General features: G+C 42.7%; 1 protein-coding gene across 8 annotated transcripts in view; it reads left to right on the top strand.

The window, feature by feature from the left end:
• TBC1D32 (TBC1 domain family member 32) overlaps nucleotides 1–24,213 on the top strand; it is a 210,858-nt gene that overhangs the window by 23,915 nt on the left and 162,730 nt on the right. For 7 of the 8 annotated variants that reach the window (XR_012902654.2, XM_075924062.2, XM_014577940.4 and 4 more), the window contains 7 exons: nucleotides 1,298–1,369; nucleotides 3,495–3,620; nucleotides 14,727–14,805; nucleotides 15,492–15,595; nucleotides 15,688–15,749; nucleotides 16,675–16,819; nucleotides 17,285–17,344. Coding sequence is in view for 7 of the 8 variants with exons in the window: in XM_075924062.2 (XP_075780177.2) it covers nucleotides 1,298–1,369; nucleotides 3,495–3,620; nucleotides 14,727–14,805; nucleotides 15,492–15,595; nucleotides 15,688–15,749; nucleotides 16,675–16,819; nucleotides 17,285–17,344 (648 nt within the window). In the remaining variant the exon portion in view is untranslated. Of the gene's footprint in view, nucleotides 1–1,297; nucleotides 1,370–3,494; nucleotides 3,621–13,900; nucleotides 14,086–14,726; nucleotides 14,806–15,491; nucleotides 15,596–15,687; nucleotides 15,750–16,674; nucleotides 16,820–17,284; nucleotides 17,345–24,213 lie in introns of those variants that run through there. The other variant, XM_014577943.4, reaches the window with a different exon arrangement.

Below are 24,213 nucleotides of genomic sequence, written 5' to 3'. Positions count from 1 at the left end.
AGGGATGCAAATTAGACACATCGCAATTGCAAACGAAGCGGGGATTTAAATCCCCCCTGCTTCATTTGCATAAAAATGGCTGCCGCTTTTTCCAGCTTGGAGCTTTGCCGGAAAAAAGTGCCAGTCTAGACGCGCATCTTTCGGAAAATAAAGCCTTTTCCGAAAGCTCCCTTATTCCTTATTTTAAGAGGAATAAGGGATCTTTCAGAAAAGGCTTTATTTTCTGAAAGATCCGCGTCTAGACTGGCGCTTTTTTCCGGCAAAGCTCCGAGCCGGAAAAAAGCGGCAGCCATTTTTATGCAAATGAAGCAGGGGGGGGATTTAAATCCCCGCTTCGTTTGCAATTGCGATGTGTCTAATTTGCATCCCTTTTACGGAAAAGGGATGCAGTCTAGAGACAGCCCTTGTGTGTAAGTTTAATCCAAACCTTATTCTATAGCATACATTCATTGTAACTAACTTATTACCTACAAAATTATAAGGCTACAATAGGTATGAAACATAAATTTGTAATCTAGATTAATTTGATATTTATGGTTTTCTATTCCAGTAGTGAGTAGTGTGTGATGTTATAATTAAGGATGAGATGGCACTTTCAGTTTAGACCCCCATTTACAACTGATTACATCTTTTTGAAGAAAGTTACCTTTTTGTTTGAGTATACATACATGTGATCTCAACCTTGAAGTGATTGTTTAAAAGATGATCTCTAAAGAATCTTTTCAGGTGAGCGATAGCAGAATTGAATCTGTTTTTTTTAAAGATGAAGACTTAGATTCTGCAGCCAGATTCTGCTGCAAAGGGTAAATTCTTTGGCAGTTCAGTTGCCTTAGGGTCATGGAAAACATGGTTCCTTCCATTTACAACATCTGTGAGTATGCAAATCTGTGGATATGTATCATCTGCAAAATATGTGCAGTTAACATGAGAAAAAGGTGAAAATGACATAATATAATATTCAGTTGACCTATTTGCATTTTTACTGGAAAAACAGTAAAACATATGTGTTTCTTTTCCAACATGCAATACTATGCTATATTATTAACTGCATACTACATTATTTAGTATTGAATAATAATTTTGTAATACATAGGGAGACTAAAGAAGACAGAAACTTGTTACTAGAATTTCAAGTTGGCATTTTCTGAACATTGGCCATTTAAAATTTCAACTGTTATGTTGCATTAAGATAAATACTAACATCCTCACTGTTCAAAAGTAAATTTTATATCCATAAAATCTGATTATTTTAGTAATTAGTGGTGAATTTAATAGGATTTTACATTGCTTGTTACAGAGTTATACATTCATGAATCAAGAACAATTACAGCTACTTGTGGAAAGGCTTGATCCTGCTCATCCTAAGGAAGTGAGTGAAAAGAGTACCTAATATATCATTTATATAAATGAAAACTTATGGTATATTTGAGAATATGGTACAGGTACATAAACATGGGTAAATTCTGGCTCTACTGAAATGAATGGCAAAATTGTAAATGACTTTAGTGGGTTCGGAGTTTCATCCTGTGGACTTTATAATTACAATAAAACAATAATAACGATATTTACAGTTGAAACCATCATTCTGTTTTGTATTATAAATGTGGCTACAACAGGTAAAGAAGTTTTTGTTATCAGTATTTCTACACTACATTTATTTTATAGTTAAACATTGTGGCTACGTCTACACTGGCCCCTTTTCCGGAAGGGGCATGTAAATTTCACCAGTCGTCGTAGGGAAATCCGCGGGGGATTTAAATATCCCCCGCGGCATTTAAATAAAAATGTCCGCCGCTTTTTTCCGGCTTTTAAAAAAGCCGGAAAAGAGCGTCTACACTGGCCCCGATCCTCCGGAAAAAGTGCCCTTTTCCGGAGGCTCTTATTCCTACTTCAAAGTAGGAATAAGACCCTCCGGAAAAGGGCACTTTTTCCGGAGGATCGGGGCCAGTGTAGACGCTCTTTTCCGGCTTTTTTAAAAGCCGGAAAAAAGCGGCGGACATTTTTATTTAAATGCCGCGGGGGATATTTAAATCCTCCGCGCATTTCCCTACTACGATAGGTGAAATTTACATGCCCCTTCCGGAAAAGGGGCCAGTGTAGACGAGCCCGTATGTTTTAATGTATTATACTGTAAAAATAGGCTGTGTATCTTAAAAAGTTGTCTCTTTAATCAACAAAAAATAATCCAATAATATATTGCCTCACCCACCTGGTCACATTAAACTTTTCTATAGGGGGTTTCAGTAACTTGAAATAACTAACCATAGAGTACATTGATGTACAAAGAGACATTAGCTACAGCATTGTTATTTAAGATGGACTACAATGGAAATTAAACTCTTGGAAGTTCAACTATAAAATTTAAAAGATGTTTGGCAGTAAATTGCTATTTATTTTTTGTGATGCTGTTACTCCAGGTTGTGGCATTTGAATGATAAAGTAAAGCAATTTAATGATTTAGTATAATCTTGTGTTTGATAATAAAATATATAGTTTTATAGGAAAATAAAATAATAATAGGAATCAACATAGTCCTTATTAATTTAATTATGTATTTTTAAAAAAAGTATGCTTTTTTACTTCACTGTTTTGTTCAAATTATTTTAATAGTCTATTGACATTATAGAGGATGTTTTTTAATTCTTGCTTTTTGTGTTCTATCACCCTTGACTGCTTCCCCACAAAAAGCACATCTGTGTTTCATAGTAATGATCCTAATCAGGGCCAAATTAAGAAAGGGGCTTAAGTGGTGGCAGGCCAGGGCCCTAAGCTAATAGGAGGACTGGACTGTAGCCACTAAAACCCATGCATGCTGCGTTATAGGTTGGCTCTGCCTGGTGAGGGTATGGGGAGGCGATTGTGTGTACTACCATTCCTCTTCTCCTAACTCCAAGAATCACACTAGCTAGGCCTGTTCTGGCACTACCCCTGCCTACAGGCTCTGTACCCTGGACAGTGGGAACTGCAGGGGGTAATGCATAAAAGTGAGCCTAGGCCATGTGGAACCATCTGTCAATTCCCATTTAATTGGTTAACCAGTTAAATGTAATGTTTTAAACCATTAATTGGTTACCCTTTCACATCCCTTCCACACTGGAGCTGCCCAGCATCACAACCTCCTGCCCCAGCCCTGAGGTTGTTCCCCTACCTTAACTCCCTCCCAGACTTTGCACCCCCAGCTTCAAACTCCTGCCCTGAGCCCTCTGCCATACTCCAAATCCCTTAACCACAGGCTGGAATGCCTTGCACCCCAAATGCCTTATTCCAAGCCCACATCAGAGCCTGCACCCCAGTCAGAGCTATCATCCTTTCCTACACCTACCATTTGCCTCTACCCACAGCCCTCTCTCACACATAGATTTTCTAATTTTTGTCCCCACTTCAGAACCTTGGGAACCCCAGAAAATATAGTAGCACCAGCCTCCCCCCAAAGAGTTAAATCAGCTCTGGTGCTGATGAAAGCATTGTTTTGTTTATATTTTTGTTTATTTCAGGTGCGTCAGGAAGCAATACAGACATTGTGCTCTGCGCCTCCCTCTGATGTACTAAATTGTGAGAGTTGGCCTCATTTGCGTACATATCTTATGATGTTTCTCTCAGATCCTGATTCCACATTTAGTGTAAGCAAATGTTTTATATGTAGCAATCAAATGTTTATTCATTCTAAACAGTTCATAGGAATAAATATACACATTTGTGGTCTGGCAAGAGATAGCTAATTTGTATATTTATCAGTTAATTTTTTACTGAGATAAAACAGTTTACCAAATTTCTCCAGTACTTGTTTTAAAGATGTCACAGGATTTTTTAGTAACTGGACTTGTTCTCTGTATTGATTTATTATGATGTATTAAAATGCATACAATTGTTTTGGGGTTTTATAGATTATTTTTTCTGATTGTTTTCCCCTTAGAAATATCTGTTTTTCCCCCTTGGTTTTAGATGTCTCAGAGAATGCGTACTGCATGTTTACATATTTTAATTGAAAGGATTTGGGTGTTAAAACATTTTTAATTACTATATCTATCTATTGTAATGTACATTGCTTTATTTTCAGTAATTTCACTTGAACAGTATAGCGTACACAACTCTTAGAAGTGCTATTAGTTTGAGAAATTTTCAAAGGTATAAGAGTGAGCAACATACCCAGCATCCATTGGCTTTTAGTGGGAGTTTGGTGCCTAATTTATTTAGGTCCTTGTGAAAATGTTAGCTTACATTAGTTTTAGACAGGCAAATGAGTTTCTGTGAAAACTCAACAACATGTTATAATATCAATCATTTGGAGAATGTACCATGGTTCCCATTGTAGTAGAATGTGGTGCAGGTTGGAGCCAATTCTGATTTTCTGAACCTGAAGATCATTATTTCAGAGGCCATTGGACTATAGCCTGAAGAGATAAAAGACCTTAAAAGGTGAGACAGAATGGCAGAAATTACTGGAATTAACATCAGACCTGACAAATTACTCAGTATAGAGTTTTCATATGTTTGTTGCCTGAAACTCGTTCAGTTGCCATTTTTCAGGCAACCTTTACTCAGCCAGTTAAATGTACACTTAAATCAGTGGCTATATGATAGATATCCAAATATTGTTTTGAGTAGAGTGATTTTGACTGGGCTAATTTTAAAATGAATATAATGAGGATTATTTTTTAGTTAGAAGAGAACCTCATTATTTCTGTATTCTAGTGCTGACTGTGGTGTCAAATTTGCACTTTAAAAGTTAAGTGAATAGAATGTTAATTTAATTGTATCTTTTGTTTTATTCTCTTCAATAACATAAAAATATATTTAGCACTTTGTTAGAAAGATTGCATAATTCTTCTTCGAGTGGTGTCCCCGTGGGTGCTTGTCCTGGTGCTGCAGATCGAAGATTCATCAGCAGTGGTCTACCAGATTGCGCATGTGCATTAGGTGCCTTGTGCCGTTTCTTAGAGCACCGCGGTCCAGCTTCCGCCAGTTCCTCCTAACCATCCTTGGTCACAGATAGAATTAACTCCATCTCATCAGATCCTGCCAGAAGTTAAATAGTTGTTAGTTAATTGTTGGATAGTTAAAGTGTTAATAGTTTTTAGTTAGTTAATCTTAGCAGTAAATTCACAGTTTCATAGCCATTTAAAACAAACAACAACAACAAAAGAGAGGACTGACAGACGTCGTAGTACTGTGAGTTTAAAAAAAAAAAGAGAAGAGAAATATATAGAGAAAAGAAGAGAAAAACCATGCCGGAATCACCTGGTTTTAAAAAATATGACATTTGCCGGGAACCCATGCTTGCTTCAGACAGGCACTCCTGCTATATTAGGTGCCTAGGTGAGGAGCATATTCTGCAAAAATGTCCTCACTGCTCTAAGTTAACTGCAAGCACAAAGGGACAGGGAGACCAGGCTCAAAATGCTTTTATTTAATAAAGCACTGCAACCTTCACAGACATAGCCCTTCCCGCCCCGGTCAGACTCACTTAGAGCCGAGAATCGAGGGCTTACAGTATGATGGGGGCTAATTTGGCTACAACAAATCAGGAAAGAGATCTTGGAGTTATCGTGGATAGTTCTCTGAAAACTTCCGCACAGTATGCAGCAGCGGTCAAAAAGGCAAATAGGATGTTAGGAATTATTAAGAAAGGGATAGAAAATAAGACACAGAATATCTTACTGCCCCTGGATAAAATAATGGTACGCCTATATCTTGAATATTGTGTACAGATGTGGTCTCCTCACCTCAAAAAAGATATTTTGGCCTTAGAAAGGGTTCAGAAAAGGGCAATGAAAATGATTAGGGGTTTGGAACGGATCCCGTATTAAGAGAGGTTAAAGCGACTGGGACTTTTCAGACTGGGACTTTAGAAAAGAGGAGACTGAGGGGGGATATGATAGAGGTATATAGAATCATGAGTGGTGTGGAGAGGGTGAATAAAGAAAAGTTATTTATTAGTTCCCATAATAGAAGAACTAGAGGACACCAAATGAAGTTAATGGGTAGCAGGTTTAAAACTAATAAAAGAAAGTTCTTCTTCACACAGTATGTAGTCAACCTGTGGAACTCCTTGCCAGAGGGGGCTGTGAAGGCTAGGACTATAACAGAGTTTAAAGAGAAGCTAGACAGTTTCATGGAGGTTAGGTCCATAAAAGGCTATTCGCCAGGGGATAGAAATGGTGTCCCTGGCCTCTGTTTGTCAGAGGCTGGAGAAAGATGGCAGGAGACAAATCGCTTGATCATTGTCTTTGGTCCACCCCCTCCAGGGCACCTGGCACTGGCCACTGTTGGCAGGCAGGCTACTGAACTAGATGCACATTTGGTCTTACCCAGTACATCCATTCTTATGTTCTTATATATTGGCATTGGAAAAAGTTCAGAAATAAGATTCCAGATCCCCAGAGAACTGGGCTGTGCCAGCGAAAACTCATGATACCATCTACATGTTTTGTTAGTCTATAACGTTCTACCAGACTAGTTTTTGTTTCTTAAGTTTATCCCGGCTTTGGTCATCTTGCTGCTACCGATTGGAATCCAGGCGTGTCCGTGACAATTCGCTCACCCCAGCTGACACGAGCCCCTCCACCCCCACTCCTACCCAAAGCGCATCGCAGACACTCCAACATTATGAGCTTGAAGAAGATTAACTCTCTGACCATGAACAATCTCAGGGAGTTTCTCCGACGGACCCATCCTCGTCGTCTTCTGACAAGGTGGTATTTTCAGGAGACTCATCACTGACCGATGACCTCTGAGAGTTTCAGGATCTTTTTAAGCGGGTTGCAGACAGTCAGTAGGTCCAGCTTACTGAAGTACAGGAAAAGCAGCACCGTCTTTTGAAAAATTTGCAGCCTTCTCAAAAATCCAAGGTCGTTTTTCCACTTAAGGAGGCCGTTTTAGAAGTGGCCGATGACATATGGCAAACACCGGCTTCTGTCCCTGCGACCAACAAGAGGGCAGATTAGAAATACTTTATTCCTTCTGAAGGGATGGATTTTTTTATTCACACATCCGCAACCTAGCTCCCTTGTGGTTAATGTGGTACTGCAAAGGGCCAAGGCCCCACAATATAAGAACAGTACCAATGACAAAGATAGTAAACGGTTGGACCTTTTTGGTAGAAAAGTTTGTCATCTCCTCTGACCTTGAAATTGGCCAATAATGTGGCTCTCCTGGCGAATCATAGCTTTGATAACTTTACCAAACTAACCACACTTATAGAGCACTTCCCGGATAGCAAACACTAGATTCTAAAATCTGTGGTGCAGGAGGGATACACCACTTCCCGTACGGCTCTGCAGGTCATGCTCGATATTGCTGACACAGTCGCATGATCAACTGCAACCTCAGTGGAAATGCACAGAGCCTCAGGGCTTCAATCCACAGGAGTACTCAAAGAACTTCAATCGAAGATGGAAGACCTCCCCTTCAATAGACAAAAACTATTTGCAGAGAAAACCGATGAAGTTCTCCACACCAGCAAGGACTCAAAAACTACACTAAGAACATTGGACATGTAAACACCACTGTATAGATGCAAATGTTATATCCCATATCAGAGGCACAGGCCCTTCCCATACTCTGCACCTCAACATAGACCGTTTGACCAGCACCATCGACATGGCACACAAAAATGGCGTCCTCAGAACAATAGGACATCTAACCAACAGAATAACTGGCAGCAAGTTTGATATGGTGTTCAAGGGCCTGCAAACCATTCCTCTTATTGGTCAGCAATGCGAAGACCAATTGGCCACCGGTTGTTTCATTACTGCCTAAGACCATTACAATGAAGGCGGGCCACCATCACGACCAACCAGTGGGTCCGCGAGCTAGTAACGTCCAGCTATTCCATTCCTTTCACTTTGTTCCCTCCTCATCCTCCCTGTCCTTCTTCAGGGGCTCTTCTCACTAGACTCTTCTGAGGCCAGAGGTATGTCTCCTCACCATCGGAGCGGTAGAGAAAGTACCTGAAGAGTTCAGGGGCAAGGGCTTTTATTCCCATTATTTTCTCACGCAGAAAAAGTCAGGTGGATGGAGACCAATCCTAAACCTCCGCCGTCTCAAATGACATCTTCGCAAACAGAAATTCAAGATGGTGACATTAGCATCTGTTGTCCCAGCTCTTGACAGCAGGGATTGGTTTTGCATCCCTCAACCTACAAGATGCTTACTTTCATGTCACGATACATCTGGCGCACTGGTGTTTCCTAAGATTTGTCGTTGGAGTCGAGCACTTCCAATACCGAGTCTTACATTTCGGCCTGTCTTGGATGCCCAGAGTGTTTTCCATGGAACTTGCGGTCATTGCAGCCCACCTCCATCGTGCTGGGATCGTAACCTTCCCCTGTCTCGATGATTGTTTGATCAAAAGCCCATCCTTCAACGACACGCTATAATCCACCACCATAATCAGGGCAGTCTTCGATGCTCTTGGCCTTATAATCAACTTACAAAAATCATCAATGACACGACAACAATCTTTGGAATGCATTGGAGCACGCCTAGGCTCATCCACTGCCCTAACAAAAGCCCCACGGTTTCCATACTTAGCTGTCTTCAACTCACGGGACACGTGGAAGTTACCACATATGTCGTAGCCCATTCAACACTTCACCTGCAGTGCCTTTAGCAGTGGATAGCCTCAGTCTACATTCCTGGCAAACATGATGTGCACAGGTGAATCGCAGTGCCACCAAAAGTTTTGAAGTCTTTGAGTTGGTGGACCATCCCCACCAACATGTTAGCTGGTTAATGGAGTTTGACAATCAGCTAGCCAAAAACTCAAAAAATCATAGCAACATGTTTTTTAAGTACATGAGAAGCAGGAAGCCAGCTATACAGTGGGGCCCTTGGACGATAGAGATGCTAAAGGAGCAATCTAAGATGATAAAGTAATTGCAGAGAAGCTAAATGAATTCTTTTCTTCTGTCTTCATGGTTGAGGATATTGGGGAGATTCCCAAACCTGAGCCGTTCTTTTTAGGTGACAAATCTGAGGAATTGTCCCAAATTGAGGTGTCATTAGAGGAAGTTGTGGAACAAATTGAAAACTTAACAGTAACAAGTCACTGGGACCAGATGGCATACACCTAAGAGTTTTAAAAACTCAAATGGGAAATTACTGAGCTATTAACTGTGGTTTGTAACCTATGCTTTAAATCAGCTTTTATACCTAATGACTGGAAGATAGCTAATGTAACGCCAATATTTTAAAAGGGCTCTAGAGGTGATCCTGGCAATTACAGACCAGTAAAACTAACGTCAGTACCAGGAAAATTAGTTGAAACTATAGTATTGAATAAAATTATTGGGGGAAAGTCAACATGGTTTCTGTAAAGGGAAATCATACCTTACTAATCTGCTAAAGTCCTTTGAGGGGGTAAACAAACATGTGGACAAGGGGGATCCAATGGATATAGTATACTTAGATTTCCAGAAAGCCTTTGACAATGTCCCTCACCAAAGGCTCTTAAGCAAAGTAAGTTATCATGGGATAGGAGGAAAGATCTTTTCATGGATTGATAACTGGTTAAAAGACAGGAAACAAAGGGTAGGAATAAATGGTAAATTTTCCAAATGGAGAGGATCTAAGGATCTGTCCTGGGACCAGTTGTACTCAACTTATTTATAAATGATCTGGAGAAAGGGGTAAACAGTAATGTGGCAAAATTTGCAGATGATTCCAAACTGCTCAAGATAGCTTAAAAAAGATCTCTCCATACTAAGTGATTGGTCAACAAAATGACAAATGAAATTTAATGCTGATAAATGTAAAGTAATGCACATTGGAAAAAATAATCCCAACTGTATGTACAATATAATGGGGACTAATTTAGCTACAACTACTCAAGAGAAATCTTGGAGTCATTGTGGATAGTTCTCTGAAAAAATCCACTCAGTGTGCAGCGGCAGTCAAAAAAGCAAATAGAATGTTGGGAATAATTAAAAAAGGGATAGAGAATAAGACAGAAAATATCGATAGAAATGTAGCCGTGTTAGTCTGGGGTAGTTGAAGCAAAATGCAGGACAATGTAGCACTTTAAAGACTAACAAGATGGTTTATTAGATGATGAGCTTTCGTGGGCCAGACCCACTTCCTCAGATCAAATAGTGGAAGAAAGTAGTCACAACCATATATACCAAAGGATACAATTAAAAAAAATGAACAAATATGAAAAGGACAAATCACATTGCAGAACAGAAGGGAGATGCGGGGGGGTGGGAAGGGGGAGGAAGGAAGGTAAGTGTCTGTGAATTGCTGATATTAAAGGTAGGGAGAGTGGGATGTTTGTGAGTTAATGGTATTACAGGTGATAATTGGGGAAACTGTCTTGGTAATGGGTGAGAAAGTTCAAAGTTTTGTTAAGTCCTTGTTGGCAAGTGTCGAATTTTAACATGAATGACAGTTCAGAGGATTCCCTTTCAAGTGCAGATGTAAAAGGTCTTTGTAGCAGAATGCAGGTGGCTAAGTCATTTAGAGAGTGTCCTTTCTGGTTAAAGTGGCAAGAAACTGTTTTTTCTTTGTGATCTTGTCTGATATCTGTTTTGTGGGCATTAATCCTTTGGCGAAGTGTCTGAGATGTTTGTCCAATGTACATAGCAGACGGACACTTTCGGCACATGATAGCATAGATTATATTTCTGGATGCGCAGGAATATGTGTTCTTGATCTTATAACTCACTTGGTTAGGTCCAATAATGGTATCAGCAGAATGAATATGTGGACAAAGCTGGCAACGGGGTTTGTTGCAAGGGAAGGTACCAGGGTTGGTATTAGTGTGGTATGTCCTGTGGTGGTTGGTAAGAAAATATCGTAATGTTTCTGTATAAAACCATAGTGTGCCCACATCTTGAATACTGCGTACAGATGTGGTTGCCTCATCTAAAAAAAAAATATTGGCATTGGAAAAGATTCAGAAAAGGCAACAAAAATGATTAGGGATTTGGAATGCGTCCCATATGAAGAAAGATGAAAAAGACTTGGATTTTTCATCTTAGAAAAGAGAAGACTGAGGGGGGATATGGTAGAGGTCTATAAAATCATGACTGGTGTGGAAAAGGTGAATAAGGAAAAGTTATTTACATATTCCCACAATATAAGAAGTAGGGGTCACCAAATTAAGTTAATAGACAGTAGGTTTAAAACAAACAGAAGGAAGTTTTTCTTCACCCAGCACACAGTCATTCTGTGGAACTCCTTGCCAGAGGATGTGGTGAAGGCTAGGACATATTCATGGAGGTTAGGTCAATCAATGGCTATTAGCCAGGATGGGTAGGAATGGTGTTCCTAGCCTCTGTTTCTCCAGAGGTAGGTGACAGGGGAGGGATCACGTGAGGTTTATCTATTGTATCCCCTCCCTCTGGGGCATCTGGTATTGGCCAGTCATCAGACAACATAGTGGGCTGGATGGACTATTGGTCTGAGTCAGTATGGCTGTTCTTATGTTCTTATAGTGTACCTTTGTACTGACCTCAATGCACGCTGCAAATTACGACCAATGCATCTTTGATAGGCTGGGGAGCACATCTCGATGGCCATCGCTTTCAGAGCCACTAGTCCACAAAAGAAATCTCCCATCATATCAACCTCCTAGAATTGAGAGCAGTTTTTGACGCATGGAAGCACTTTGCCACTCTTATTCGGGGCCACACCATCAAGGTGCTTACTGACAACATAACCACTGTTTTCTACATAAACTGTTAGGAAGGAGCTTGATCGTGTTCCCTATGCGCGCAGGCAATATGCTTATGGAACTGGTGCATCCAGCACGACATAATGATTCTAGCCTCATACCTACCTGGCAAAGACAACACCACTGCAGATGGACTCAGCAGGTTCTTTCTCACAGACCACAAGTGGGAACTACATTATCGAATACTACAAGATGCTTTCTGCCTCCCAACCATAGGCCTATACACCACACATCAAAACACGAGTACTACTGCTCTGGAGCAGGAATCGGGCTGAGATTTCTGTGAGATGCTTTCCTCCTCAACTGGAGCGATCAGCTGCTTTTCCTCTGACTCCTCTGATACCGAGGGTCTTAGAAAAGATCATCAGAGACAGTGCAACAGTAATCCTCATAGCCCCCTTTATCTGCGTCAGACATGGCTTTGCATGTCTCCTCACCCACCCTATCCCCTACCCAGACACCACGACCTGCTCACCCAGGACCAGGGAGCCCTAGTGCACCCTCAGGCCAATCACCTTCGCCACACAGTGTAGTTCCTAGTTGATTCCGGGATGCAGGAATGAGCTGTTTCCAAGATGTTAAACTTGTTCTACTACCAAGTAGAAAACTCATCACACAGGTCACTTACCTGCACAAGTGGCATAGGTTTCATTCCTGGTGCATGGAAAATAGTCTAGATCTGACCTCTGCCCCGATTCATTGCATTCTCGACTATATTTTGCATTTAAAACACTCTGGCCTAGCGCTGTCATCTCTCAAGGTTCACCTTGCTGTGATCACTGCCTTCTTGCAGCCAGTTGAAGGGCTAATTGGTATTTGCTCACTCGACTACAGAGTGTATGTCTATAATATCCACCCTAGTTTGAACTAGGGTGTCTAACAGTCATTCGAACTTGCAAATGAAGCCCGGGATTAAATATCCCGGGATTTATTTGCATGTTGCTGGGCGCTGCCATTTTTAAATGCCCGGTAGTTCGAACTCCCTGCCCGCGGCTACATGCGGCACGGGCTAGGTAGTTCGAACTAAAGCCCCTAATTCGGACTACCATTACTCCTCCTCATCGCAGTAATCCGAATTAGGGGCTTTAGTTCAAACTACCTCGCCCGTGCCGTGTGTAGCCACGGGCAGGGAGTTCGAACTACCGGGCATTTAAAAATGGCGGTGCCCGAGAACATGCAAATAAAACCCGGGATATTTTAATCCCAGGCTTCATTTGCAAGTTCGAATGACTATGTTAGCCACCCTAGTTTGAACTAGGGTGGCTAGTGTAGACATACCCTAATAGATTAATGATAGGGATGGCAAATCTCTACTCACCACATAGAGAGCCACCTCAACCATGGAACTTAGAAATGGTCTTGGATGCTCTAACATGACACTTCTTCAAACCCTGCCCTCCACCGCTATTAACCACCCAGGTTACCTTTAGCAATAACATCTGCCCATAGGGTAGGGGAGCTCGCTGCTCTCTGCTACATCTCCCTGCTACATACAGTGTTTACAAGTCAGGGGTTATATTCCGCCCTCAACTGACCTTCCTACTAAAACTAAACTCGGATTTTCATATCAATGAGCCTATCATTCTCCCAACCTTCTACGCCTAGCCACAGTCCTCCCACTGTGGCACCGCACATCAGATGTGCGTAGAGCACTGGCCTTTACATTGATTGAACATAACCTTTCCGGAAATCTTAATGATTGCTGATTTCGATGGCTGATCGTTCCAAAGGCGAGTCTCTCTCTGCACGACGCATCTCCAAACTCATCACTTTGTGTATTGTGCATTGCTACTCATTACAGAACAAACCTCTGCCAGAGATATCAAGAACCCATTCTACCAGGGCAATAGCAGCTTCTACAACTTTTCTCAAGGGAGTTCCCCTACGTGACATCTGTCGAGCTGCCACGTGGTCCTCTAACTACACCTTTGCGAAGCATTGCGCTATCCCCAACAATTTTAGTAGTGACTCAGCAGTTTCCTCTGCATTACTGTCCATAGCGGTGAAATCTTAACTCCTAATCCCACCTTCCTTATTTTTGGGCCACTGCTACGAAGTCATCTACAGTGGGGCACCCACAGGGACACCACTTGAAGAGGAAGTTACTAACTTTGGTGCAGTAACAATGGTTCTTCGAGATGTGTGTCCCCGTGGATGCTCCACTACCGGCTCTCCTCCCTGCTTTGGAGTTTCTCCTTTATGTCTTTCAGATACTCAGCAATTAGGAGGAACTGGCAGGAGCCGGTCTGCATGCTCTAAGAAATGGCACGAATGGCACGATGCGTCTAACTTGTATGCAGACCACTTCTGACAAATCTCCTATCTGAGGCACACCCACATCTCTGTGGAGCACCTCTGGTGGAACAGCCATGGTGACACACATCTCCAAGAACTGTCATTACTGCGCCAAGGTGAATAACTTTCTCTTATTATATAAAATGTGATAGTAATCTTTCACAGTGATGTATTTTTCATTGTCACAAAAGATATACTTCATGAATATACATGTGCGTTGTTCAGAAAGAAAAGTATGATGTTTTCTTTATTGGTTTGGACATGACCCCTCGGGGATATCTCCTGCGGAAAAAGCAATGAAAATAAAATGATGTGATATTTTTTCAGTGTGGACATGCCCCCATATCTCCTAAAACTAAAATAGTTAAAGCTGCACCAGATGCTGTTATTTATCTCTCTTCTTCTTTTTCCTAAGTAGTTCTTTTATTGGTTTAACAGCAGTGGCTAATCTTCTATCATTAGTGTTATTATGTAAGTTACTTGCATTTTGTATGACTTTAAAATAATTAAAATATGCTAATATAGACCCTGTTTCTGTGATGCAAGATCAGGCACTGTTCTTTTTAGATTGTAGGTTCTTGATACCACGGACTGTTGCTTTTGTACCCGTATAAAGCACCAGTGCATCTTTAGTGCTATGTATGTAGACTGTAATATTGAACGAAGCATGGAATAAATATTAGTTGTATCCTATTTTGCACCATGCTAATAAAGTAATTTGTTCATAGGTTACTAATTTTATTTCTTTTTTCTCTAGGACAAAATATTGAGATTCTATGCAAAGATCTTTTCCTCTTCTCCACTAAATATGACAAGGGACATTTATACAAGTTTAGGTATGTGCATTTTGTCATGTTTTAAAAGATTTTCATATTTCATATGGTTTTTTGAAATTATTTTTAAAAAACCGAAATTCACTACCTAATGAAGTTTACATTACAACAGGTTGCCTCCTTGGTCTGGCATCCTTGGGACCTGACCAGTCCCAAATGATGGAATTTGTTGAAACAGGGGAAGTCCCCTGTTACCGGCCTTACAGCCTGTTGCTCCTCCCTATGGCTGGCTCCGCTCCAGCCCCACTGCCATTGGGCTGCAGCCCCGCTGCCGCTGTGTTCGGGGTTGGGTGCAGCAGGCTGGCTGGGCTCCACAGAGATGGACTCCCTGCCGTGGACCCACTTCTGCACCCTCCCCAGCTAAGGCTCTCTCGGGACGGAGCTTGCCAGCTGCTGAGCCCCACTGGGGCTTTCCGTAGGCAGGGCTTGATAGCCCTGCTGCTGCCCCACCTGGCTGGGGTTCCTTGGGGACGGGGTTTGCCAGCTGCTAATGGTCCTGCTCCTGCTGCGCCTCACCAGGGCTCCCTGAGGATAGGGGCCCTGGGAATGGGGTCCCTGGCTGCCTCTGTCCCCACTGGTGGGGTTCTCCGCTGCAGAATTGCCATCTGACTCTCACTCCCCAGTGCCAGGGCTTCTGGATTTATGAGATTTAACCTGTAGTAATACTGTGGATTTTTTTCTCTTTTCAGCAAAACATTTAGAATTGTACTTTCTTTCTGGAGAAAATTGTATTCCTGCCGTTTCAGATGGTGTAGACATAACTAACCCAGAAATAATTCGTTTACTTAAAAAGGTAGAAGTTAATTTTCCATCTCTTTAATTTATTTAATTATAGAAGTATTATTAATTCTTTGCCTTTTTAAATTGTAATCCTTGTATTCACAGGTGCGTCTTCTAAATGAGTACCAAAGAGAGGTTCCCTCTTTCTGGATTCGTCATCCAGAAAAGTATGTCACCTTCAAGCAGTATTTCTAAAATAACGTTTTTTACATTAGCGTTAAAGGCTCAAAATTTTGTCAAGATTAGTAGTGTGTATCCAAATGTCTGCATTTTGCGGGGAATGGAAAGTTTTCAGTCCTCTGTGCCTCTCAGCCTTTCCTCCTACTGTCTTTCAGCCATCAGGCCCCATATCTTTGGGGAAGCAGACAAACACTTTTCCCTGCTAGTTCCATTGTATTCTGGCATTATCTGCATGACATCAGTTTCCCATTACTGCACTCAAAATAATCTACCTCCTCTCCATTCTTTCTGGAAACTTTATCCTCTCCTTGCTTCTACTAGCATATAACAACAGATTTCAGGATTCCCAATACTCAAACAGTAAATTTGGTGGTTGGATATGTAGCAATCTTAATCCTAAATCATTGAGGCTCCAGTGCCGCAGCATATAAGAACTGCTTTGCTATTGGAGGTGTTCTCTTTCAAATGAGATAATAGTGGCTAACCACTTTCAGAAGTCAATAGCATTTTTCCCGACAGTCTGAGACTTTGGCCCCATGGTTTTGGCCAAATCCAAGTCTGAATTAATGATGTTTTACTTACCTAAATTCCCCAGCGATTGAATGATAGTATATTCTTTTTCCTAATAAATAGTTCTTATACATAGTTAAACATTTATCTTCTTTTATCTTTGAGGAGGTGACATTTCAATGGTGGGTAAAGCGGTTGCTACAAAACTCTTTAATGATAAAAATTAAATATTTTCTCAATTTAATGTTTTCCAGTGGGAGGCATCGGATACCAAAGGGCATTGAGCCCATGGTTGATGATAAAGATGAATATTATAAGCAAGACTATTTGTGAATGGTATCAGTATACATGTAATTTGATTTAACATTTGACCAATTTTTTTTTTTCTAATAATCTTTTGAGGTATATGGAAGAAATAGTTGAGAGTACCTTATTGTTGTTCTCAGTAAAACGTGAGCAAAGACAACATGTGTCTCCAAAGCTTTTGGATCCAATATACTTCTTAGCTCTACTTGATGTCAAAGCTGTGTGGTTCAAAAAATGGATGGTAAGAAAAAACTGATACATCTGCTGATAGATTTTAAGTGTTTTGAAATTAGAATTAGCTATACTCCAAAGGAATACAAAGGGTCGGTATGAATTCTGCCCCTCACAATATACCATTCAGGATTTACATAGCTCCATATGAAGCCATATCCTGTAATCTTAAGCATAGTTATTTGTTTCCTAGTTTGGAGCATGCGTAACTGCACATTGTGTTTATTTTCATTCTGACCTGTCTCTAAAACTGCTGCAGTTTTATTATAATCTTCTCCTTTTTTGCCATCCTAATCTAGTGGCAATAGAAAAATATACCACTATGCAATATTGATTAACATAAGTTAGAACTTAATTCTGTGCATTTTATTCTGTGCAGTAATTATTGGAATAGAATTGGAGAACTTTGATTTTTGTGTTGCAAATTAAAAATTAAATTATAGGTGTTCACAGTATTTCTGTTTTACATTTTTAGCACGCAAATTATAGCAGAACCGTGGTGCTAAGGCTCCTTGAAAAAAAATATAAATCACTGGTAAGTCTATATTTCTGTTGCCATATTCTGCTTGAAATTTATGTCCATTTTGGTCCTTGTGGTTTGAGCATTTATTTTTGCTTGTCTTACATTTTAGCCATTTCTCCCTTTGATGGACCAAGTAATAATTTTTAAAATCAGTTAAGTCTCTGGTTTAAAAAAATGTTTCAAAATCTGGTAGTCTGTTACTTAATGTTAAGTGCGATATGTGGCATGCAAGCAGATTTGAATAAGGGGATTTTGAAAATTCTGATAAAAGCTATTTAATAAATGGGACTGTTGTTTACGACTATGTAGCTGTGTTATATTATAACTGTTGTGTAAGCTATACAAATAACGATAAAGAACAAATCATGTCAAACCAATCTGATAGCTTTCTTTAATAGGATAATGAGTCTTGTGGATAAGGGAGAAGCAGTGGGTGTGGTATACCTAGACTTTAGTAAGGCGTTTGATACGGTCTTGCATGATATTTTTATCAATAAACTAGGTAAATACAACTTAGATGGGGCTACTATAAGGTGGGTGCATAGCTGGCTGGAAAACAGTACTCAGAGAGTAGTTATTAATGGTTCACAATCCTGCTGGAAAGGCATAACAAGTGGGGTTCCTCAGAGGTCTGTTTTGGGACCGGCTCTGTTCAATATCTTCATCAACGATTTAGATATTGGTATAGAAAGTACGCTTATTAAGTTTGCAGATGATACCAAGCTGGGAGGGGTTGTGACTAATCTGGAGGATAGGGTCATAATTCAAAATAACCTGGACAAATTGGAGAAATGGTCTGAGGTAAATAGGATGAAGTTTAATAAAGAAAAATTCAAAGTGCTCCACTTAGGAAGGAACAATCAGTTTCATACATACAGAATGGGAAGCGACTGTTTAGGAAGGAGTACAGGAGAAAGGGATCTAGGGGTTATAGTGGACCATAAGTTGAATATGAGTCAGCAGTGTGATGCTGTTGCAAAGAAACATGGGATGCATTAAAGGTGTGTTCTGAGCAAGACACGAGAAGTCATTCTTCCGCTCTACTCTGCGCTGGTTAGGCCTCAATTGGAGTATTGTGTTCAGTTCTGGGCACTACATTTCAAGAAAGATGTGGAGAAATTGGCCAGGGTCCAGAGAAGAGCAATGAGAATGATTAAAGGTCTAGAGAACATGACCTATGTAGGAAGGCTGAAGGAATTAGGTTTGTTTAGTTTAGAAAAGAGAAGATTGTGGGGGGACATGATAGCAGTTTTCAGATATCTAAAAGGGTGTCATAAGGAGGAGGGAGAAAACTTGTTCATCTTGGCATCTGGGGATAGAACAAGAAGCAATGGGCTTAAACTGCAGCAAGGGAGGTTTAGGTTGGACATTAGGAAAAAGTTCCTAACTGTCAAGGTAGTCAAACACTGGAATAAATTGCTCAGGGAGGTTGTGGTATCTCCATCTTCTTCTTCGAGTGGCCCCGGGGGTGCTCCACTCTAGGTGTCGGGTCTCGGCTCGGAGAATTTTCATAGCCGTGTCCTGCCAGCCCGCGCATGCGCGCTCCTTCAAAGCGCCGTTCGCGCCTTTGATGAGCCGCGCGCAGGCTGGCAACCGCCAGTTCCTCTCAACCGCTTCAGGTCGCGGTCGGAGCTCCCTGTGTTGTTAGATCTATCTTTCTCATTAGCATTATTAGTTTGTTTTCTCAGTGTAGATAGTTACTTTTAGGATTAGTCGTGTTCCTGTTCTACAGTTCTATTGTAAAAAAAAAAAAAAGAGTTTTCTCTTCAGATCAACTCATTAGCGCTACGGCCAAGCGCTAAAGAAAACTGAAATTGACAAAGCTTGCCGAGGTCGGCATCTAGCCACCCTCTCCGCCTAGCAATGCCGGGATCCCCCGGTTTTAAGAAATGTTCAGTCTGCCGCGAAGCTATGCCCGCGGCTGATGGCCATGACGCTTGCATAAGGTACTTGGGTGAGTCACACGTTCCCCAAAAGTGCACCCATTGTTGCAAGCTTACGTCCAGAGCCCGCAGAGAGCGGGAATTAAAGATCCGGATGATGTCGTTTGACAAGGCGCTGCAGCCTGATCCGATACCCTCTCCAGCCTCAGCAAAAACTTCTGATTCTAAGAGGAGAGCGGCTTCTCCCAGACCGGTAACTTCAAAGAGGGCAAAGCCGTCCCCGGCTCGCTCCCTCCCTCCGGCAGCCTCAAGGGCTTCGGCAGCCCCCAAATTGACCTCCACGGGGTCCCGCTGCTCTACTGACCCCGCTGATAGGGGATCGAAAACGCCGAGGGCTCGGGCTGCTTCAGTGCCGGCATCAGCAGCGCCGGCTTCAGCTTCGCCGGCTGGCGGTGCAGCGCTTCCGCTGATACTGACAAGCCAGCCGGTGCCGGGTTCGCAGGCATCAACATCAGCGGTGCAGGATCCAGCAGCACCACTTGTGACGGCACCGGCATCGGCGGCACCGGACCCAGCCATGCGCATTCCTGACATGGCGCCACCGGCAAATTTAATGACGTCGTCACTGAGCACTTTATCGGCACCGACAGCGGAGCAGCTACAGCTGATCTCCCCGGCACCGCTCTGCTTTCACTCTGTACAGAGCTCTCCAGTTGACATGGAAACTGACAGTGCCTCATTACATAGGAAAGCTCTATCGAAGACTCATGGGAGGGACAGATCTGCCTCCCCAGTTTTCTCACCAGGACTATCTCCATCGCCACCAAGGCGTGCATGGTATCGAGACTATAGTGCCTCTCCGATCCATGTCGCATACAGGCGGCGCGATTATAGGGACACAGTATATCTAGAAGCACAGTGATCTCGTTCACGATCTCATTCACCGAGTAGGTCATATAGATATGAGTCTTCTAGACGTTTTCCACGCCGTGTCTATTACATTCAACACACTAGTGCACGTTCGTCGCGTCATTTTTCTCCGTCACGTTCTGAGCGCTACTACGGGCACTACTATCACTTGTGTGACAGCGGTACCCACCATGAACATATATTACCTTCACATAGGGGATCATCCTGCAACTACCGATCACCAGTCACACAATACTTACCTCAACCACAACAGCTAAACTCACCTCCTCCATCGACAAGCCAATCTGTCCAACAGGATCAGTCCGAGTTGGAGGAAGGGCAGCTGTCTGACACAGAGGACCCCAAGCCAGAAACCTCTCCAGCGGACTGCGCATCGTCCTCACCAGATGAGGCAGTCTGTCCAGGTGAATTGTCTCCAGCAGACGATCTAAAACAGTTCCAGGACCTGTTTAAACGAGTGGCAGGCACGCAGGAAATACAGCTGGCAGATGTTCTAGTGAGAACACATCGCCTATTAAAGAACCTCCGCCCACAGCAGCGTGCAAAAATCACCTTACCAATTGACGACGCGATCATGGAAGTGGCGGACGAGATATGGCAGACTCCAACATCGGTTACTCCTATGAATAAGAAAGCCGATAAGAAATATTTCGTGCCGGCGAAGGGGTTAGATTTTCTATTCAACCACCCTCAGCCCAATTCGTTAGTGGTTGACGCAGCGCAGCGAAGGACCAAAGCACCACAGTACAGAAGTGCGTGCCACGATAAAGACAATAAAAAGTTGGATCTGTTTGGTAGAAAGGTCTATTCTTCAGCCACACTCCTATTACGTATGGCTAACTACTCGGCTCATTTATCAAATCACAACTTTGATAATTATTCGAAGCTAACGGAGTTGTTACATCATCTTCCAGACACTAAGAAACCACTATTAAAAGCAATAGTTCAGGAAGGATATGCAGCATGTAGTACTGCATTGCAAATTGCAATTGACGTGGCAGACACAGCAGCTCGGGCCACGGCTACGGGTATCGCAATGAGAAGGTCATCATGGCTTTCCTCTGCAGGAGCACCGAAGGAGTTGCAAAATAAAGTTGAAGATCTCCCCTTCGATAAGCTTAAACTTTTCGCAGCAAATACTGATGAGGTTCTCCATTCAGGCAAGGATTCTCGTACCACCTTATGTACGCTGGGGATGTACACGCCCAATTTTAAACGAAGGCGCTATTACCCTTATCAGAGAAGATATGACATGTCTCTGTATATGTCTTTAACTTTTCCAGACAACAGACACGCATGTTGGAAAATCAGCGCCCTAGGCAACGTCCTCAGAGGAAACGACCCCAGCAAAACCGTTCAACCAACCAGTCTTCAACCAAACAGCAAATTTGACTTCCCTGTTGAGGTTGCAAGTACGCCTCCCTCGATCAACACAGAAAACGACACTTCTTCTCTTTTCCACCATCGACTGAAATCATATTACCACCAGTGGTCCAACATCACCACAGACAGATGGGTACTAGAAGTGGTGCAGTACGGCCTCTCAATTCCTTTTCTCTCCATTCCCCCTCCCACCCCACCCACCCCATCCCTTTTCAGGGACCCTTCTCACGAGCAACTGCTGAAACAAGAAGTCCTCCGTTTGCTCGCTATCGGGGCAATAGAGAGAGTACCCAAACAATTTTGGGGAAAAGGCTTTTATTCCCGGTATTTCCTCACACCGAAGAAATCGGGAGGCTGGAGGCCCATTCTAGACCTCCGAAAGTTAAACCGTCACCTTCGAAAGTGTCGATTCAAGATGGTGACCTTAGCAACTATCATTCCGTCGTTGAACAAAGGAGATTGGCTTGCAGTCCTCGACTTACAGGACGCTTATTTCCACGTAGCTATTCATGTGGCTCACAGGCGTTTTCTTCGATTCCAATTGGGGAACGAACATTTCCAGTACACGGTTCTACCATTCGGACTGGCGTGTGCTCCCAGGGTCTTCACCAAAACTATAGCAGTAGTGGCGGCCCATTTACACAGGGCAGGAGTGACAATATTCCCTTATTTGGACGATTGTCTCATCAGGGTCCCGACACATACAGAGACATGTCATATGGTGCAGACAGTATCCAGCCAGTTTGCATCCCTGGGACTTCTCATAATTCTAAAAAAGTCATCATTGGTTCCGTGCCAAAACTTGGTTTTTATAGGTGCACGGCTCGACTCAGCGGTGGCCCGGGCATACCTACCGTCAGAACGTTTTGTGGCGATTCAAGACCTTATTCATACGGTCATGCATGCTCCCACAATTCCTACATGCGTCTGCTTACAGCTAATGGGCCATATGGCGGCTTCCACTGTAGTGGTACAAAACGCAAGGTTACGTTTTCGCTGCCTCCAACATTGGTTGGCCACGGTCTACAGCCCAGCGAAGAACAGTATCCACAGACTGGTGGTGGTACCCCAACATATACGGGATTCCATTCAGTGGTGGGTCAAACCCAGCAATCTTCTTGCGGGCATCCCATTTCATCACCCGCAGCCTACAAGGCAGATAACTACGGACGCTTCCCTCACGGGTTGGTGGGCGCACATGGACAACATGACTTTCCAAGGTCGCTGGTCAGCGCAAGAAATGATGTTGCATATCAACGTACTCGAGTTACGGGCGGTACGACACGCTTGCAAACATTTTCAGTCCCACATACAGCATACAACTACCAGAATCATGACAGACAACATGGCAACCATGTTTTATATCAACAGACAGGGAGGCGCCCGATCTCGTTCCCTGTGCGGGGAGGCTGTTCGGCTATGGAATTGGTGTATTCACAACAATACTATTGTAGTAGTGTCCTACCTTCCAGGTACCGACAATTTAGTAGCGGACTCACTCAGCAGACGTTTTCCTCACGACCATGAGTGGGAACTCTGCACAGAGGTTTTAAACAAGATATTTGTCCGGTGGGGATTTCCGACAATAGACTTGTTTGCCACAGAAAACAACAGGAAATGCCCCATCTATTGTTCAAGAGCGGGAGTAGGACATCAGTCACTAGGAGATGCCTTCCTCTTTCACTGGGGAGGGACACTGTTGTATGCTTTTCCCCCAGTCGTTCTAATACCCAAGGTTCTCGAAAAAATCAGCTTAGATGGGGCTCGAGTAATTCTTATAGCCCCAGCGTGGGCTCGTCAGCCTTGGTTCTCAATACTCCATCAGATGTCAGTAAAGACTCCATACTCCCTTCCGCTACTCCCGAATCTCTTGACCCAGAGCAAAGGATCTCTACGTCACCCAAAACCCGAGACCCTGCACCTCACAGCATGGATGCTTGTTGGTTTAACAGTTTCGAACAACTCTGTTCTCAGCGAGTCAAGAAGGTGCTGATGCATAGCAGGAAAGAGTCTACGCGAGCTACTTATATAGCGAAGTGGTCCAGATTCCAGGCATGGTGTGCGGCTAATAGCCTTGATCCCTGTTCCACAACTTTACCGCGTATATTGGAGTACATCTTGCAACTCCATGATAAAGGATTGGCAATAGCTTCTCTACGGGTGCATTTGGCAGCTATTAATGCTTTTCATCACATAGACGATTCTTCCTCCATATTCGCACACCCTACTACAAAAAGATTCCTAAAGGGACTCTCAAACCTTAATCCGCCCCGAAGACCCCCTCCACCCTCGTGGAATTTGGATCTAGTATTGCAAACTCTATCTCAGCCTCCCTTTGAGCCTCTAGCCACTATCCCGCTACGCATACTTACCACCAAGCTTCTGTTTCTCCTAGCCCTTACCTCAGCTCGTAGGGTTAGTGAGATAGCAGCGTTTATGGCTTCCCCTCCTTATACAATATTCTCTAAGGACTCAGTTACGTTGAGAGCTCACCCAGCGTTTATTCCGAAGGTGTCATCTGAATTTCATATTAACGAACCAGTGGTTCTACCATGCTTCTTCCCTAAACCTCATGCCTTACCGCAAGAAGCAATATGGCATATGCTGGATGTGAGAAGAGCCTTGGCTTTCTATATTGATAGGACACGGGACTTTAGGAAGACGGACCATTTAATAGTGTTGTTG

This window comes from Pelodiscus sinensis, chromosome 3, assembly GCF_052426305.1.
Source record: "Pelodiscus sinensis isolate ZL-2025 chromosome 3, ASM5242630v1, whole genome shotgun sequence".
Taxonomy (NCBI): Eukaryota; Metazoa; Chordata; order Testudines; family Trionychidae; genus Pelodiscus; species Pelodiscus sinensis.
The sequence above is the reverse complement of the archived record's forward strand: the minus strand, read 5'-3'. Positions and strand labels throughout refer to the sequence as shown.